The sequence below is a fragment of the Stigmatopora argus genome, chromosome 2, assembly GCF_051989625.1.
Source record: "Stigmatopora argus isolate UIUO_Sarg chromosome 2, RoL_Sarg_1.0, whole genome shotgun sequence".
NCBI lineage: Eukaryota > Metazoa > Chordata > Actinopteri > Syngnathiformes > Syngnathidae > Stigmatopora > Stigmatopora argus.
The window spans coordinates 10093556-10114046 of NC_135388.1; the positions used below are offsets into that span (position 1 = coordinate 10093556).

The 20491-nt window shown below is 38.7% G+C and overlaps 3 protein-coding genes across 4 annotated transcripts; all 3 read right to left on the minus strand.

Moving 5' to 3' along the window:
• Positions 1–2939: 2939 nt before the first annotated feature.
• On the minus strand, positions 2940–9216 carry slc38a8b (solute carrier family 38 member 8b). Of its 2 annotated transcripts, XM_077592739.1 has the most exons (10): positions 8551–9216; positions 7291–7489; positions 6439–6595; positions 5741–5845; positions 5602–5659; positions 5387–5501; positions 5161–5308; positions 4395–4597; positions 4184–4238; positions 2940–3686 (listed from the first exon to the last, which is right to left on the minus strand). In XM_077592739.1, exons 1-10 carry the CDS (start codon positions 8737–8739, stop codon positions 3584–3586), a joined length of 1332 nt encoding a protein of 443 aa, XP_077448865.1. In that variant the 5' UTR covers positions 8740–9216; the 3' UTR covers positions 2940–3583. The 2 variants fall into 2 exon arrangements, with proteins under 2 accessions (XP_077448865.1, XP_077448856.1); XM_077592730.1 differs by having other exon boundaries at positions 5602–5845.
• Positions 9217–9610: 394 nt separating this feature from the next.
• Positions 9611–13873, minus strand: nrn1lb (neuritin 1-like b). The gene is made up of 3 exons (XM_077589644.1): positions 13607–13873; positions 12428–12575; positions 9611–11606 (listed from the first exon to the last, which is right to left on the minus strand). The coding sequence occupies exons 1-3, from the start codon at positions 13665–13667 to the stop codon at positions 11303–11305; spliced, it is 513 nt and encodes a 170-aa protein (XP_077445770.1). The 5' UTR covers positions 13668–13873; the 3' UTR covers positions 9611–11302.
• A 2776-nt stretch (positions 13874–16649) lies between these two features.
• thap11 (THAP domain containing 11) lies at positions 16650–19339 on the minus strand. The gene has a single exon (XM_077589045.1). It carries the CDS (start codon positions 19204–19206, stop codon positions 18340–18342), a length of 867 nt encoding a protein of 288 aa, XP_077445171.1. The 5' UTR covers positions 19207–19339; the 3' UTR covers positions 16650–18339.
• Positions 19340–20491: the final 1152 nt, after the last annotated feature.

The window sequence follows — 20491 nt, forward strand, 5'->3', positions numbered from 1 at the left end:
GGTGTGGTGGACTTTCGGTTTATTGAACATTCATAGGGAAAGTGACTGCTTTTTATAGTTTACAAATATTTATGATCAATTATGTATTTGTTAACTATTATTAACGATAGTATTTTTAAGTATTGTATATTAAACTGTTTTTTTTACTTCATGAAAGTTTATAAATTGATCAAATAGTTATAAAAACAAGAATAATAAAATGAAAATGATTAAGAACAGACGTGTACTCTGGTTATGGTCCCTAATGTAATATGATAAAGTTGATTGTATTAAATTTCAAAATAAATTTATGAATGAATTGAATGTTAACAAAATCAAAATGAGTAGTCAAATGTATAAAATCGAGCACCATTAATTGCTGATGAATGAGTTAAATGATTGCCCTATAAAGGCTTAAATACTCAATATATAAGTATTAGCCGTTTATCACAAAGGTTAAAGACGAATCTAATGAGGCAGGGTTAAATACTATCTTGTAGGCTGGGTGAACATCTTAAAGATATAAAAAATAACAGGGTTGTCCTTGTCGTGTAGATGTTACTTTCATTTAAATTGGGAGATACATTCAAGTCAAACCAGCTGCACAATAATAGTTTTACTCGTAATTACCTAATGAATCATAAAACATCTGCATACATCTTGCATATAGCCCTTTATGTATGCCCCAAGACATTTGTCTTCAAAGCGTCACTGATTTGTAGATTCATTTACTTACATGGTGAATGCACTGCAATGTCAAGTCATTTTGACAAATCATGTTATTTACAATATGTCAGACGGTTAAATAGTCCAAGATTTTGTGTTGCATTTTGATCTAATTTCAAAATCTTTTCGGACGACTTAGTGATCACCGTAAGCATGTTATAATTTTATTATCAGAACTCTTTGACATGTGAGCTGACTCAAACTGACATTGGCAATACAGTCTAGCGAGAATGAACATTATGGATGTTTTCTCTGCTTCGGGCCTATTTCTTATAGCTACATAGAGTATGCATACAGCATACTGCATGTGGGTAAATTCGATTTTGATAAGAGATGGAAGACTTGCGGGCTTAAAGCAAAAGCAGGACACCCACAGAGGGAGCCTTATTCATAAATAATGGACCACTGGGATGTACAGTTGCAATTAGGATTTCCAAAATGGTACCTGTAAACATTGTGTCTTTCCATTTGAAGCTAAACCACTGGCACCTCTTGTGTGCATTACGGAGTATGCTTGATTGCGATTTGTACTTCGCTGGGATAGGCTCCATCACCCCCTGCGAACCTTGCGAGGATATGCCCTTCAATAAAAATGATTGAATGAATGCCCTTCATTATGTTTGCTGGCAAATATGTGGTAAAACACATTTCCCCTTCATGTGAGCACACTGTCACTGCAACCGATATTAGCGTGCCAGGCTTACCCCGCGGGTCAAAGACCTGCTGTCAACAGTCCAGTAAAGAGCAACCTCACACTGATGGACTCACGCTATCTCCATCCATGATGATCTCAGTCTGCCAGGCATCACATTGATGCGTAAAAAAGAAGGTCACACAGATACATGCATACAGCCTGTCATACGTAGGGCTTACCCCGCGGGTCAAAGACCTGCTGTCAACAGTCCAGTAAAGAGCAACCTCACACTGATGGACTCACGCTATCTCCATCCATGATGATCTCAGTCTGCCAGGCATCACATTGATGCGTAAAAAAGAAGGTCACACAGATACATGCATACAGCCTGTCATACGTAAAATGTGACAGAACCCGCCAGCCCAGAAAGGTGAATAAAATGATGTTACACTTACACACACATACACACACACACACACACACACATACTACATACATAGTAAATGAACTGCAACCACATCCATTACCATCCGGCCCCCTTTTCTGACATTCTTATCAGGAACAATTAAACATTTAAGAGACAGGGCGCCACAAATTACCACGGCAAGAGGCGGACATTACGAGTAATTTCTCGATAACATGATAGCTACAGGGGACGGCGCAGTAATGAATGCTGCGAGGGAAAATGAACGCATAATCTAATAGTATAGAGAATGAAGGATGGTTTTTAGTGGTGGATGCAAGATTCTAATGGCCTGTCCGTTTGTCTGTCCTTTGCCTATTTTGATTGAACTATCTCAGCAACTGTTTGATCAGTCTTGAATCATGATGAATTGGATTATTGTTCATGTATTGGTAGTATGTTCAGGGATCCAAATGACTCTGGTAAGGCTGAACTTGTGTTTGTCCATCTGTTTGTTAGTTATTAAGCTAGTTGTTGGTTCGCATAGGGTGATGTTGTGATGATTATGGGGTTATGTTGTTGTCACACTAATCTACTTGCACATGTACTCAGTATTTATCATTGTGTCTGTAGAAAACCTCAAAGAGGCATTTAAGGAAATTCAGGGATTTATTGGCAGTCGCGCTAAATTGAAATATTTGTAACTTATATGTTTTTATGACCAGCAAATTGTTTTTGGATGCAATTCCACTCTTAATCGCTAAAAAACAGGATACTTAATTTTATCTTGACCATATTTTGTATGTCATCTTGCCTTAATTCGGGATTCCTTAATAGTCAATTTACATACAGTTAACAGAAGAGCAACTAGGGGACTTGGTGTTATATTTTTGGACAATCCCCTAACACACACACACACACACACACACACACACACACACACACACACACACACACACACACACACACACACACACACACACACACACACACACACACATTTTCTGGATTAAATCATTTGGCCTGGAGGTTGAAAAAAACTGCATGATGTCCCACTGGTTTAATACATGCAGCATTCCAGCCTCTGGGGAATGAAACCTGCAGGTGGGGAAAAAATTACAGAAATCAACTGTTTCTTGATGGTTTATGGTTTAATGATCATATCATCATACTGCATGTATCTATGAGAGCAGCTTCTGTTTTTCCACTTAGACATTGCTCCATTGCACACAAGTGAGCATGTGAGTATGAGGATATAATTCATCCAAGTCATTGGCAGTGATAGTTAGCATTCCGCAGCCATTTTTCTTGGTCGTTGACAGAGGAAGATAAAAATCAACTCTAGGTGTTTTCAATAGACAAGCAAGGCAGAAATAAATTTAAAAATATATAGAAAAAATCATTTGTCCACTCAAACGATTCACATACAGAGATGACAAAATGATTGCAATAGTATTTCAGTGTATGAATGACAGTTCTGTATTTATTTAGCTCAATATAGATTTCTATAACATGCAATACTGCCCCCTGTCAGCGACTAGGCAGAATCATTTTGTAATGTTTTCATTTTATTCTCAATTCAAATAACATTAATATGACTGCGAGACTTCCTACATACACAATCAAATACCTGTACAAGAAAATATTTATTTTATCATGTTACACTTGGACATATTTAGGTAATACATCACACAATGATAACACTAACTACTAAACATCAACAGAATGAATGACCGAGAAGATACAAAAAAAAAAATGTAAATACTTATCACTTGTGCAAATAATAGAAGTGCTCCATCAACAGTTAAGCACCAAGATGATGATGATGATGATGAAGGCCTTCAGAATTTGTCAAGGAGCTCCATTATAGCAATCGTCGTGCTTTGTCCAAAGATGAAGGCACCAACAACAACAGTTATGATTCCCCAAATTGTTAAAACGACTCTGCAAAATGTTGTACAGATGGAAAATTGCAATCACGTACAGTGGAATAATAAGGGGTACTGTTTTATTGATTCAGGGTCACAATACATATTGAATAAAAGCAGAAAGTAACGTCTAGTTAACTCAAACATTGCACACACAAATCTGTTTAATTATGTTGTTTAATGCATTCTGATAAGCTACTTTTAAAGTACCACCATCTTCAAGTAATGTTACTGGAATAGTTTAATTTATGAGTGTAAAGAAGCTCAAAATCGTATTTATTTAGGGAAAATGGAACTGATTGAGTAAAATGTCTACGTAATATTGTATTTAATCTATCAAAGGGCATTGTATCAAATCAAATTGTGGCAGACATTGTTATAGCAGAAAATATGGTATCATGAAATTTATCATTTACAATTGTTTTTTTATTTTTGAATAGGAGAAGTACCCACCAATTTTGGGATAGTTGTTGTCTAGGGAGCAAAAACAAAAGTGTTGCATTTAATACTCACCTGATTCTTGGATTGGAGACAGGCTCATTTTGCATGATGAATATCAAGCAAAGACCTACATTACAAGACGGACAAGTACGTGAGTTACAGTACATGTCAAAGTTCATTACATCCAATTATTCCAGCAATGTGGCCTCCGTTTCATGTAGGTAATGCTGTGGCCAGTATATATGCATAAATATGAAATCAAAACTAAAAAAAAGTACTGTACCAGGAAAGATAAAGATAAAGAAAGCGCTGATGCCTCCAATCACACTGATGACTTCGCCCATGTCAGGGACGAACATGGCGATGAGGAGAGTGATGGTGATCCATATAAAAGTGAGAAGAGCTCTGCAGCGACTCTCAAAGGCGCTGGTGACGATTCCCCAGCGCCGCCTTTGGATTCGGACCACCAGGTTCAGAATGACGGATCTGTGAAGTATGCCGACTTTGTTTTAGAGTTCCAAGACACAAAAGTTCACAATTACTACTCACCAAAAAGTTTACTTAAGGTCAAAGTATTTTCATTTTTGGTGAGTAGTACATGTAAACATTTGTATCGTTACGGAATTGGATGACATTCTGGCTTTAGAAATACAAAAAAAGGTTTCTTTTCTTTGGTTTTCTGCTACTTATTCCACAATAACAGGTAATAGTAGGTGACCAATTAAAGGCTTGATTAGCTCATTTTACAGAACAATATTTTTGTTATAGTGTTTTCTAATATTTACAGCTAGGTATAGAAGCTATTACCTGTTTAGGTCATTGTTAGAGAGCAAAAAACTACTGTTTGTGTCTTACTCTTTTAAAGGCACGATGGCTTTTTAAACCCTTTGATTTAACTCAAAGGCTGCCATTGACGGCGCTAGACGTCCAATCCATTTTAACTGGGAGGAGCCGAATGAACCCCTTCATTAAAATGTTCTCTATCTCTAAAACGACCAATGTACTAAAACTTTGCCAAACAAGAAAATGAATATTTTGGTGTGATATACCTCCCCAGAAGAAGAATAATGGGATAAATAGTAATGATTGATATTCCAAAAAGCAGTCTGGAAATGATCATGACGACATCCTTCCCCGGATATGACATCAGAATATCAGAGGCAACTTCTCGCCCAAATGTCATGAATCCATACACTCCTGGTGAAAAGGACACAAGAGTGGACACATGAAACTATTTCCATGTCAAAATGACGAATGTTTTTGAGGTCAACTCACCGGTGAGAGTGTAGATGAGCAAACAGAAGAGCATGGAGATGACAGAAATAACTATCCAGTGTGTAATCTTCTGGTTTTCCATGCTGCTGTAGATTGCTATACAGGCCTCGTGACACTACAAATACAAGCAACGTGTTGTCAAAAATACAGCAAGCCAATAAAACTAAATCTTTTTGCATGTGTGTGTGTGCGTGTGGTCTGACGATGGACCATACCTGGAAACCAAAGCAGATGGTCGGCACAACACTGAACATGGAGGCCCATGAGCCCACACTGTAACGACATTTAATTGCAGGTTGGATATTTTTGTGTAATTTTATGTTCAAACTAGGCCACACTTTCACAAGCACTGACCCTTGAGTATGCTCTGGAGTTAGAATTGCGCTGTGGGTCTCCATCATATAGTATTTGACGATCACCGCCACGCATAGATAAGTAGCAGCCAGTGTTCCCAGTACACTGCAGTCAAGAAAAAAAATGTCCAATGACGACAATAGGATATTACAGAGGCGTATTGCGGAGGCACCCCAAAAAAAAGTCCAGTATCATGTTTTTACATGATACTATCATATAAATATGTGATCGCTATCTTGTAAAAATGCAATAAATATGTAAAAACTAGGGGTAGAACGCATTAATTATTAGGCATCAAGGGATTAACTTAACGAAAATTATTTGCCTTATTATTTGTTTGTATGTGTGGGGCTTTTTAGACCAATCAAATGTTGAACTGTACTGACAAAAAATCTTTCTGGTGTTTATTTGGGAAATTATTTTTCTAACGTTTGGTATTAAAATGTTCCAGGATAGATTTGATTAATTTTTCCATTAAAATTATTTCAAACTAAAAAAAAAAGAAAGAAACAGAGTCAATTGTTAGGGACATATTTTTCCACACGATTAATCAAGATTAACTAATTGCAAAGCCTCTAAGAAATTGGATTAAAATTTTTAATCAAGTAAAAACGTCAAAGGGTATCATGTAAAAACAATGGACTTTTGTGTGTGGCAACAAAATGCTTGCATAAAATAACCTTTAGATGCACACAAACCTTGTGTATTTCTGGATGCCGATTTCTTTAGGGATGGAAAGTGGCAGGATGATGACGAGACACATGATGAAGAGGGCAAAACGTTGGTCAGTGTACCAATGATAGGGAATTTCCCCTTCACCTGACCCGGTGACCGCTTCATACATGGAAATACACACTGAAGAACACAAATATAATATAATAACGGACAAAGATGTATGATAAATCTTACGTCATGTGAATGATGTGCGTATAGCACATTTACGAAAATATGTGTGTTGATAGCGTGTTATCACGCTAAGTGCTTGAGCCCATCTGTACTGCTTTCCAGCATTTCTGATCAAAATGGATGGCGGGTGTGTGTGCTTTAGAAATCCAATCAAATGCTTTGTTTAAAATTCAGACCGCAAAAAACATAAAAGGATTAGAATGATGTGGGATGGACAAGATGACAAAAAGAAAAATGAAAGCCAGGTTGAGTTCATCCTCGCAAGCACGTTTATGTTAATACTGACTCGAAGGAAAAGTTAAATGCTGTCAAAAGCTGCTTCGAATATGGATTTTACTAACAACCACAGCACACGGTCCGCCTCAGAGAAATTGTCAAGGTAACGATAACATAGACCCGCAGAAGTGAGCACTGTCCCTGAAATGTTTAAGAAAATGGCTTAGAAAAAAATGAGTGCAACACAACACAAAACAAACCCAGCTATACAAAATATACAAAAAATCCTTAAAATATAAGCAGAGTTTCTTCAGTGACCATTCTTGTAACTCAAAACAACCACACTGATTGATCTGAATGGAAATGCCATTAAAAACGCTTAGAAATAACTATATTACAATTGCGTGTTTCATGCTAAATGGACTCACATTTCTCCAGCTGGTCCTGCACCACCACCAGGAAAGCCACGCATATCATGAAGAGGTTGAAACAGAAACAGACCTCGCAAAGTTGCCCGATAGCTGGTCCGCACACTTCTCGCACCACGTCCTGATACGTCTTTTGTCTGCTGACAGACGAGGCGTAGCCTAGGATGACCAGTCCGCTAACAAGGAATACCAGAGACACCTGCACGAGTAGAAAAGACAGTTGCCATCTCCAAACGATCAACCGACAAGACATTTGTTAACTCTTTTCAGGGATGATGCTCACTAAAGTGGATGTCTATTCAAAGGTTATCAGTAGAGTGCCCAAAAAAACCAGTCGTACGGTGTTTGTAAGGTTTTTTGGGGGTTTGTAAGGGGAATCATAATCATTTATAAGGGCAGTTATCGGGAGAGGTTGACAGGTATGTTATTGTTGTTAATGTGGGGCCTCAATCTAAATAAGGAAACTGTAACTTACCCCTATCCTGTTGGGCCCCACTGGTTTACCTGGAAAGCTCGCGCAGTGCCAATCTGTTGAAACCGTACAATGACAGCTACAGGTCTCAAGTCCTGGCTTCATTAGAGCACATCTGTGAAAAGCGTGCGCTTCTTTCACACCAATGAGACAAAGACTTTAAAGTCTGTAGGGTTAGCTCGCAAATTTCGATCCTGCTAGTCGAGGATTTACGTATTTTCAGGTTTTACGGTAAACCTGGCCTCCGTTATTCTGCTTTGGGGTCAGAGAAATTTTACTTGGTGTGTCAATTTTTAGGGGCAAATTTTTACATTTGTTTTTTAGCTGTTGGGGGACATGGCACCCATTTTGCTATTGTATTTTTTTTCTTTTCTAATGGCAGAAGTTGATTCCAGATACGAGTGAATACGTGGACAAAGCGAGTTGAAAAGCGTCACATAATGCAGCCATTTTATGAAAATCGGCAATCACAAATCATTGAAAATCATTATTTTGTTCTCAAATTTTCTTTGCATTTCTCATACCAGAATAAAATGTAACTCTTTTTCAACTTGATGATCAAGAGCTAATAAATGTTCCGTTCGACAGCACGTCTTTGTCACGTCAGAAGACAAGCATCCAATGGTAGTTGGGCTTGCAAAGCGATTTTAGAGGACTAAATAGATGAACTGATTGTGGGAGAAGCCTTCCTTTTAAATCTACTTGGTAGAAACCAAGAAAACCAAAGTCAGTGTCGTCCTACCATGAGAATACGTAACATACTGCAAACTCTGTGAGTGTCTACCTACCAGTTCCACACTAATAGCAGTGTGCACTCCTCCCGCCTTCTGGAAGGCCCAGGGGAAGTTCAGCAGTCCGGCTCCAAGTGCCGACTTCAGCATGATGAAGACGGCGCCGAAAGATCCCAGCCGAGGGGGATCGGAATGAGACGCGGAGCGAGCCAGCAGGCTGATGCTCTCTCGGGCTAGTTCCTCCATGACGTCCTACTCCCTGATCGGCGTTCCTTAAGCTTCCGGTTAATGTCTCCAGTCTAGCCCAGATGCCGCCTGGCTCATTCCGTTCTGGTCTTCAAGTGATCCTAAAGAGGGGATAGCATGCACTCTGCAGAGCCACTTCAGCCACGTGGTCTAATTGGACGTTTGAACGATTAAATATTTCACTCGCAGGTGACAAATGTGACACTTGGGCGTCTGCCTGGCTTCTGTTCACTCGGGTTAGCTTGAAGATTGATTTATGACAGACTTAATTGGAGGTACTGATGTCGAAAGAGCAACAAACTCAACAGCAACTCATTTGACAACAATTAGAAATTATGTTGAAGATGTATTTTTCTCATTTCTTTTTAAACCCTTCATTTTTTTATTTAAAAAAAAGAATTGTTAAGAACATATGTAGCTTTGTCTTGTTCCTGCATTTATAGTAGTATTTGTCTTCTGGTTAGCTTATGAGGTCCACTCCAACATATGCCTTGCCCAGGTGTACTTCATTGCCTCGTCACTTTGTTTGTTTTTTTATTTCAACAAAGCAACAAAAATATACATCTATATATATAATTAAAAAAAAAAAAGAACAAGTCAGTCATTTTTTGTAAATGAGTAGTGCAGCATAAAATAAGGTTTCAAATAAGTTACATTTAGATATTTTGTTTAACAAAAATAAATAAATAAATAAAATTGCTCTCTCAATGTGATAAACTGAGCTACTATTTGGGTGTGATTTGACTGGTTTGCTCTCACTGGACATTTTCTCTTTGTTTTAAGAAGTTTGTTTCAGTAGTGTAAAATAATATAAATAAGAAGATGCATAAATTATTATTTTATTCATAAACTGCACAATGTTCTCAAAAGGTAAACAACAGGCATTTATTAGTGGAATACTTATCTTATTTTTTCATAAGAAATACATGAACATTTTTCAGTGTTGTCACTGCATTTCATATTGTTCTATAATGGCCTGCATTTTAACAAAAGCAATACATCTTAAATCGCCGTCAATCAAATTAAAATATGATTACTCAATGCTACCCAAATGAAATGTAATTAATGTTCATAACTGTCAATGGCAGTGAAAGAGTTAAAAAGAGAAACCTTAATTAAACATGTAAGCAGTCGTCTTCCACGTCAACAACGGCATTGTTTAATTAAACTCAATAATGACACTGATGCAAAGTATCTAAAAGTACATTATTGGAATAATTGACTTTAATAAAATTTTAATACATTAGTCTTTTATATAACAGGGCAGAATAGCTTGCTCAGCAGCTTCTGCTTCCTAATATTCATCATCATGCTGCAGCGATAGTGCATTTCCATCTGACCTCTGACCTGTTAGCTGTCAGGTGAGCTGTCGTCCTTGCGCTCCTTTTTTTCCGAGGTTTTTCAAAGTTTTCGTCGCGCTACCTCAAAAGGTTGGAGGCGCACCAACACAGCGAACACGCAACGATGGGAGATTACTAATATAGTCATGCCACAATTGTTATGAAACCATTTAAGAGTATTAAGATTGCATGCATGCATGCATGCACCCCCATGAGGACATACGCCCACTCACTAACAGGTCATGAATAAAACTTATAAAATCAAATAAAGTGTACTAATATGTGCGAAATAAAAATAATTAATAATGATAACTCTAGGGCAGTCGTTGAAATCATTGGCTGTCAATGACGGCATAAGACGTCAAATATAGTATGACTAGTCGATGCATCATTTACTGCCAGACCTCCTAGTCAAAGTGGATTGGATGTCTAGTGCCGTCAATGGCAATGAAAAATCTGGATTTACAATCTAATTTCCTAGTTTAAATAATTTGGGGGGCTAAAGAGAGTGTATTGCTGATATTATTCACCTAATTTAGATACATTTTGATTTATTAACATTTATTTAATCATTTAGTTTGTTTATATAAAAGTTTATAAAAATCATATTAAAAACAATGATGAGTTAATAAAACAAGATAATAAGAATTAGCATTCATATTTATGGACATCTTGTAAGACACAAAATTTTAAAATTGAGGCCAGGATTTTATAAAGTGAAGTTCTTCATTATACCTTCTATCAAAAACTGGCAGGTGTATCAGGTCCACTCGTCTTGAGCCCGAAAAAATATATATACTTCAATTAGTTTGTCTTCTTTCTGAGAGCACGTAAGTATTTAATCTGATCGCGCTCAAATACATTTTAAAGCTGTAAGCAAAGACACAATGAGACTTTGGGCCTGACTCTCTGAAATCCTTCATTTTTAGGATTGAGGCCTAATCACAAGCGCTCCTGACCTGTGATCTTCGCTCATGTGTTTGGGATCAACTCTCCCCGACTGTTGACTGTTATTGCGACTTAAAAAAAATAAAAATAAAGCCGGTTTTATTATTCTCCTGATCTGGTTACCGATATCCCGAGAAGACTTGTGGGTAATTCATGTCGCTGGGTGGCCTCGGGTGAGAATATACTTTAAAAATAGACAATACTGAACATTGTGTGTGTAAAAGAAGCAGCCATACTAGCGACTCTCAGCTGGATTTCATCAGAAAATAAAGAAACTAGATCCAGAGCAACACTGCCAAAGCGCCACACGTTGGAAAGATGATTGCGGCGATTGAAGGACTCCTTTGGCACGTTGTCCCCTTTAGTGTCTCTTGGTTGGTCTGATCTGAGGGGGGAGGAGTGAGGGGTGCAGGCACAGTGCTGGGGGCAAGGGTGGTGAGGCTGGCGCACATGTCGTAGAGGTTTCCGGAGAATTGGGCCTTCCGGGATTCTTGTCTTAAGGACTCCCACACTGCTGCTGCTTCTTTAGGGCAGCCTGACATGGCCGCGTTGGCACAAGCATGAAACTCATTCCAAGACCTTGAAGAAATGAGGAAGGAAAGACAAATTGGGGGTGGAATCGCATCAAATATTGTCAGGTCAAAAATAGCCTGTGAGTCCAAGATAGGTTGTTTCAAATATTGGTCAATTTGAGCAAAAACCTTGCACTCAATTAAAGGAAAAAGTAGTATCAACCGGAATATACTGTGATTGAAATCATGCACACCCTCTTATAAAAGGAGGTGTGGCGATGTTCAGAGCCAATCACATTAAATCTCATGTTACGCAGACATCAGGTCACTATTTTAAATCTAAAGCATGTTCAGGTGTTCTTGTAGGCTTTCCCACCTTGACACTCGCAAAATAAAACATTTCCTTTTAGAATCTACTTGTGAATAATCATGAAGACAAGCCGAGATGACAAGAATGTGTTGGAGTAGTAAATATGGGGGGAAAAAACAACTTAAACAGCAAAGTCAAGTGTAAGAAATTTTCTGACAACAGCAAATGTCAAAAAAATGCCATTAAAATTTCATTTTTAGGGGCACTATTTGTGTAATCGCTGTCTAAATATACTGAATAATTTGCCAGCCTGTTGCTCAGAATATTCCAGATACGATAAACACCAGCCATTACATCTTATTACCTATTATTGATTAATATCTAGTCTAGATTGATTTTTCCCTTATTTTGAAGCCCAAATATCCTCCAATCCTTGAAAAAAAACAGGCAGATCATGATATACATCGTGATTTGATTTTTGATAGTGAGTTCAATCTGCAAGGTACGCATAACACCACAAAAGTTTTTAAAAAAATGAAGTGCATGGATGAGTTCAAAGCTGACAAATCGATTCTCACCTGCAGATTGTGCTTATATCCTGCACATCCTGGTCTTTTTGAATGTCCACCAAACTGTCCCCAAGTGTCAATAAACACTGTGCAAAACTCTTGTAGATGGAACCACACGAAACAGCGATCGCGGCTCCGTGACACACTCGAACCAAGCCTGGAGAAAAGCAAAAAGTTGTTATCAAAGTACATTTGCAACGCGTGTGGCCAAAGAATCGCAATTCCCTTGGTTGGGGGATTTCACGTAGTAGTTTAGTCAAATGCATTGTCCTTATGCTTGTAAGGATCCAATAGATGCAAAAATATGTTGTGTTGTATTCATCTGGAAGGATTACACATTGTCAAAGCCTAAGTCATTGTGTCCTTACATAACGGCACTGATGAGACGAAACCCTCTTTTTATTCTGGAAAGCGTTATTTAAGCAAGGTTTTGCCACTTGAATAGTAGGGTTTCACTTTAATACCGAACTTTAAGAAAATATCACTGTGTTAAATATGTGTTGATGCTTTTGAAGTTACAACTGTAACTTAAACATAGTTGGATTTGACCCTTTCTTGGGCCTTTGTTTAACTCACTGGCCGCCATTGACGGCATTAGGTGTCCGTTTTATTTTGAGTGGGGAGGATGGCACTGAAACATAGCCAGAATTCACAGTTTAAATAAATTGGATGTCTGTTGTTGTCAATGTTAGTCATTGAGTAAATATTATAATACTTTAAATGTTCTTTTTGTGGGCTCCCTGTACGCTTTTAGAAATTAAACGTTAAGTAATCGGTAATGTTGCGTACTATCACAAAAGGATAGAATAAAGAATTTCAACACAATTTTTGTACTGATTTCACTTGTATGATCACAGCTGCCTTACATGTAAAGATATTTCATAATCCTTTTAACAAACAATTTTGCACTACGTTACATACAACACTATTAACAACCATCACTGTTCTCACACGGTTCAACGTAAAGTTATAATAGAAGAATTAAGTATTTTTTTAGCCTTCCATGTGAAATTATACACACATTTTTAATCAGCATTTCAATCTTGTCAAGTCATATAGAAGTCATTCAAACTACTTTGTGACTTGCTGGATTATCCAAAATCATTCAAGACTAAAAATAAATCAAAATTGCAACAATGTTTTGCACAATCACATTCAATTCAAACAAAAAAATAAAAGAAATCTTACTGATGGAGAGGGCGATAGGCAGCAGGAAGAGAACTGCAACGCCAGGCCGGGACTTCATCATTGGGCTCAGCAGAGTCCCGTGAAGCTGAGTCCCTGCTTCAACACAGAGGCTCAGATGTCACATGGAAATCCACAAAAATGTCCAGCGTTTAGCCACCATCCGTAGGGAATTCATGAGATTCCAAAAGTACACAACGTGCACAGGCGCAAGCTGCCTGGATTATCATTGTGCGTGTGTATATCTCCAAATGTGTATATGTATGTGAGTGTGCGTCATGAAAGGGTTGGACCAATGGCAATATACCACCCAACGCAGCACACGGGATTAAAGCATTCTAATTTCCGGTCTTTAGTATTTAGTAGAACCTTTATTGACACACACTAAAAATACATGGAGAGAGAGAGAGACATTGTAATAGTGTGCAAAACAAACAATGATCTGTAATGCAATCCCACGTTTACAAGTGTGGACCGGGAGATGTAAAACAACATGATTATGTGTCGGGTTTTTTTCCCTTTCTGTGAACAGATGGTGTCCTAATACAGATGAGAGTGGCCCACCTGAGACTTTGATGTGGGAGAAGAGGATCCTTTGAGAGTAGACACAATCCACGAGGCAAAGATTGTTTGTGTGGCTCAATGAGGGAATACAAAAATGAAACACATTATTCGCCATCTCAAAAACATATATAGTGTGCACAGGTACAGTGGTGACTACAGTGGCCATGTATCCAAAAGTTGGCACTTAAGATCTTTAATAAGTGACTATTTGTATCTTTTTTTAGGGGGCAGTTGAGACCGTTAATTCTTTACAAGGTAAATTAGTTTTTTTTGTCATTATAAAAAAAAAGTAATAGCATTTATTGTTATATTATTTGTATAATTATTTGAAATGATCACTCACTATTGTATTTTTATGTTTTAATAATCATGAATGCATGTATGAATTGATACAAATGTAATCAAAACTAGTTTAATGAATATACACTGAAATATATTATTTGGTTTCATTTGCTTATATTTAACGCATTGCCTGCCTTTGAAAATGATTGTCCACTTCAATAAAACTGGAAGAACTGCAGGGGTGGGGGTATCAATAGGATTACATATCAAACTCCCATGCGGCACATTAAAACTAGTTAGTTCATTTAAGGGACTAATTGATTTCTGTACTTCCTTTGTTAACCAAATTACTCCAGTATACTCCAGTTTCTGTGCATATTTAAAACACTTTTTTACAGAGGGGGTTGGGGTTCGCCCACCAACCAAGAGTCCACTTTCATTTTGAACACAGTGCGTGTGAGTGCTGCCATGCCAGTTCTACTCAAAATGTACGTCATATCAATATGATCAAATCCAGCGTATATGAGTTATTACTCTGATTTATCCAACTCTTCCCCCTGCCATGCAAACAAATACATGCTCTGCTCCCACATAAAGTAAATATATCTGCCCTAACAGACATTTTTCCACAAACAGGGGTGAGAAGTAATGAGTGGTGGTCAGAGAGGCCCAGGTGAGGACGGGGATGACTCTGTATACATGTTAAAATGCTCATGTTTGGATGCCATTGACGGCCAATCCAATTTCAGTTTCCTACTTTTTTCACTCTCTATTTTCTCTTCTTTGCTCACCATTTTTATTCTGCCCTTCTTGGCCTCCAAATCATGTGCTACACCGGCCTACAGATGGCTCGCAATACCGTGCATTAGTGTAAATCCTAGTTCACATCTGCAAACTGACAGAGGAGGAATGGCGGCCCATTGTTAATCTGCGGTTTAATACAACCATTAACTGAAGACTAATCTGTCTGTGTCTGAAGCCTCTGGCCTCAATCAATACATCATCGTGGAAACTACTTTGTTGGCAGCTCTTTGTTTGTTTCACACACACATTTTACGTGGTCAGCTTTTTTAAAAAAAATCATGAATTATATAGCTGTGTAACTGTTAAATTTAAACTGTCAAATGTGGTGGGAGTATCTGAAACAATTATGATTTTTTTTTTTTTTTTGCTAGATCCGTTACCCAATCAGAAGTGGTGAAGCTGAATTAAAGGTTTGTGTTATAATAATGGCAGCAAAGAAAGGAGGAAAAAAGATACGTAGTTGTTTCTGTTTGATTGACAGGACTGGATTAAAGTTTTATGTAACCCGGAAGTAAGGGGGGGGGGGTCCAAATGAGATTAGAGTCTGGGCACTCCCTCTGTGGAATACTCACCCCTTCATCCAATGTTACTCTTAACATCATGAATTGTAATTTTAACAGGTATTACTTCACTCCCCCTGTGACTCAAAATACTCATATTTCAATCATTGGAATCAATGAATTGAAATTAGATTAGTGTGTCCTGTGGATATTTTGTTCTGGTAATCTTTTTGGGGGAGGGATGCCAATTGTGGCAATAGACGTCCAATCAATTTTAACAGAAAGGGGCTGGAAGCAATCTATTTCTCAATAGATCGCTTCCAATCCCTTAAAGTTGGAATTGATTGGACCTCTATTGCTTTCAATATCAACGTTCCTCTTTTACTAAATACCACATGCTATACTGTGAATTTATTTGGCAATGAGTTAAGATAATGGTAACGTTTGAGTAGATGTCCACTGTGGTGATCTGACCCTGAAAGGGTTAAAAGCCTTTTAAATCATATCGCGACTATGCTGTCAATAACCCATTTAAAGTGGTATGGATTGGTAGTAGAGTTAATTGTTTCAGGTAGAGGCTGAAAGAGGTCAAACAAATCTACTTCAAAATGTCATTTAATGTGACAAATGTCAATCCAAAAATCAAAAATGTCCGTATGTAACACATGCTAAAGCACTTCTTGTGATGCAGCCAGTAATAAAACTGTGCCAATTGAGAAACACCTTGTCCGCAGGGATATTAAAAACACCAAAAACAAGCAGTTATGAATAACATAAGCAGCATGTTGATAGGTTGCAACTTCACTCTGTAAAATCTGCGACAGAATTACTGTTATCTGTATTCATAATGCCAACAGAAATAAAAATTGAAACAAAAATATTCATTTGCAAGTGTGTGCTGATCTTATATATCAGTTTTCATTGGTTCAAAAATCCTTCTATTTTAGCATTTACCATTCACCAAGCACAAATCAAATTTCAAATTGAGGTCTTAATTTTCAGCTAAAAAAGGTTTAGCAAAACATGCCTTTAATGCATCAAAAACTCTATTGGCAGAGAATTCTGTTGACGGATAGCTCTAATATCATTTCAATCATGAAAACATGAATATGCTGGACTACTGATATTTTCTTTTGATTCTCATTAATATTTTAATTGGACTAACTGGCAAAGCTATGCAAATTATTGACTGTAAAGCTGAGTAAATAGCAGTAAAAGATAAGTGACATAATGGAAAGCCGTTGGAGTATTTATTTACATCCTAATCATCAATATTCAGTTCATGTACTAGTAAGACAATTAGGCACGCTAGCAGAAATGATGACAGGGTTTTTTTTGCCACCTTTGGTCTAATAGTGTGCAAACTAACCTGTTAATAACAAATTTCAATGCACTGATACTTTAATATCACAAAAAAGTTGTCATTTGGTTCTTTTAGCATCAACAAAATGCTCAAAATGTATACAATGTCCTACTAGTAGAGCAAATCACATACGGAAGTGGAGGGCAGTTTTAGAAAACCTAGTCTTCTCCAAGTTTGTTTAATCTTTTGAGTCTACTGATGCAGTATAATTGATGGACTACTTTGGTATACTAGTACAACAACTACTAGTTACCAGTGCTGAGGCAAAACCTTCCTCATTAACAACTATGCACTATTATAGTTTGACACACTACTGGTGTGCAGCATTGTCTTACTAGTGAGATTAAAGAGCAAGTACATGGACTTAAACAAGTATTTTGAGTAAACGCCCAAAGAAGGACTGCAGGACTAGTAGACTGCATGCTACTAGTTCTACTACTAACATAAAATGATGCTACTGTATACGTAACATTTTGTGCTTTAACATAACTAGTAGAGATAACAAGTCAACAATATATATTGGACATGTCATTCAGTAGTAAAAATAAATGTTTGTCATAGTCCTTACTAGTTTTCCCAGGTTCTACTATCATATGGATTTGTTTTGAGTGTTTTAGTACTTGCACCTTCAACTGAATATTAAAGAAGTTGAAAATAGGTCAAATAGTGGTAAATTCTTGTAATAACACTACTAGTTGATTCCCAATGGAAACATTTTTTTCTCAACCAAAATACACATTCAAAACGAATGAATGGCTAAAATATTGTGATTAAAAACAACCCAACTCGCGAATTTGCTTCATCAAGGTGAACGGTCTACCCGTTCCTGCGTGGGTTTTCTCCAGTTACGCCGGTTTCCTTCCACATACCAAAACACCAAAGATGCATGGCGATGTGGTTGAACACTCTAGGTACGAGTGTAAGCCTGAATTATTGTTCATCGCATTGTGCCCTGCAATTGGCTGGCCACCGATTCAGGGTGTCCCCGCCTACTACCCACAGTTGGCTGAAATCGGCTCCAGCACCACCCTCGCAAGCGGTACCTAAGATGAATGCACGACTGTATTGTAAACGCTCAAACGGCTTTCGAATTGTCACTGCCAATCCCAGAGCTACAGCTAGCCATTTGTATGCACCACGATGAGGGTTTGGGGGAAAAAAATCAACTCTGCAGATATTGAAAATACATTTTTGTACAAATGCTCAGTTCGATTTGTCTCTGCTTAGAGCTTCTTGGTGACGTTGAGGGGCGACGGGTGGCCGCCTAGCAGCCGGTCCCGCTCCCGCACGTCCTCCTGCAGCTTGGCCTCCATCACCCGGAGCTGGCGGATGGTGGCCTTCATCTCCTTCATCTTCACCTCCATGAGGGCGATGATGTCCCGCTGCTCGTTGAGTTTGCGCAGCAGCTCGGCCGACGTGGTGCCGGTGGTCAACGAGTACGAGTGGTCCAGCGGGCTGCTGGTCACGCTGACGTACTGAACCAAGGTCTGCTGCGATTCCGCCGAGGAGGAGGCGTCGTCCTTCGCGCCGGTGGCGGCGACGGCTACGGCGGCAGCGAGTTCGGTGGTGGCCCCGACGGGCGCGGTGAACGGCGCCTCGGTGGCCACGGGAAGCCGCGCCGTACCCAGATACTCCCCGTTTTGACCGATCTGCACCACCGTGATGCTGTCGTCGATGGCTTCCCCGCCGGTGTCCTCGGCTGTGCTCCCCAACACGGTGTTAATGACGAGGCTGCTGGTGGTGCTGGTGGTGGTGGTGGTGGTCCCGGCGGCTCCGGCGGGGGATGCAGCCGTGGACAGCTTCTTCCCTCGGCCACGCCGATGTTTGCGCTCGTTGACGCCCCTGAGGGGGAAAAGCGAAGGCACGCGGATACTGTAAGTTTTCCTCCCGCCGACGAAGTGCACGCTGCACACCCGGTGCCCCGTGGTGGGCTGGAAGGTGCTGAAACAGCCGCTGACCCCGGCCCGGGAGACGTTCCTCAGCCACAACTCTCGGAGCGCGGTGTCCTTCGGGAAGGTGTAGAAGCGCAGATCCCGGTCCCGGTGCGAATTGCTGTAGCAGCCGGGGACGCAGCAGGTGAATCCAGGCATGTTAACACCGACGCTGATGGCCAGCAAAGTCAATCGGCGCCTTAATTTTGGACACTTTTCTTTATTCTGTGCGTTGTCTTCCTTCGGCGGCCTGTAGCCGGAAGTACACGTTCCACAACACCAAGTACTTCCTGTTTATTTTCAACCGGACGTAGCCAACTTTGGACTGTGCTGGATTTTAAACATAACGCTTTTTGGTGGAATGCACGCACATAAAATACACCGTTGCAAGTCATTCGAGGGTGGTGTTTGGTTCAAAAAAAGTCTACGGTTTCTTAGATTTCTCCGTTTGGATGTCAACGAAGCAGCCCTCCATTTAGGACTAAAAATCCCAGAATGCCTTGCGATGCATATGCACGACTACTAAAAAGCTACTTCCCTTGTTGACAACTTTTTTGTTTTACCCGCTTTCAAAAAGTGGGAAAAACTCGACTTTTTATATTAGCAATTCGTATTTTTAGCCCAGAGTAACAGAAAAGTTTAATTTTGTTCTCAAAGTAATCAACTCATTGCATGCCAGTGATGGCAACACAGGTCCACTTTAAACTGACAATACTATTGGCTGCAAAAGGCAGCCAGTAGATTAAACGTAAAACAGTAAGGTGTTTTTTTATTATTATTTTTTTTAAAGTACTTTAAAAAGTTTATTAAAATGAACTGATATGATTGCTACATACATTTTTTTATACAAGGGATAACAGGGTTGGCACCAGTCACAATATGAAATCTTTGCGAAGAAACTGATTTATTCCCAAATAATTGCAACAAATGGTGAATTCAAAGTAGAATCAAATGAGCTGCCCATTGCATTAATCAGTACACAATAAGTACATTGGTGACATTTCTAGGCCCCAGGTGATCCCTGCTATGTTCCTCAAAACAAAAATAACATTCCTCAGAAAAAAATCCACATCCCCAAAAATAAGGATCATTTAATTGACTGCTTCATAAATGAGCTAATTTAAGCATTGTGATATTACATTTGAACTATTGTTCTAAAATTTGGCCAAATCTTGCTCAACATGAATAAAAACGCAGGCATAATACTTTATAATTAAAAATATTTCTTTTAGGTTAGATTAAAACAGCATTTTAAAGCAAATCCAATTTCTGAAGCTCATGCTTTAAAAGATAAGATCATGATATTAAGCTTATGTAAATTTAGCCATTAGCAAAAATGTCTGTCCATTGTCATGTAGAATCACTGGCACCCTCCACGGGTCAAATGTAGTCTTTTAAAGAAAGTTATATTGAAAAAGCACACTAGATTGGACATTTTATATAT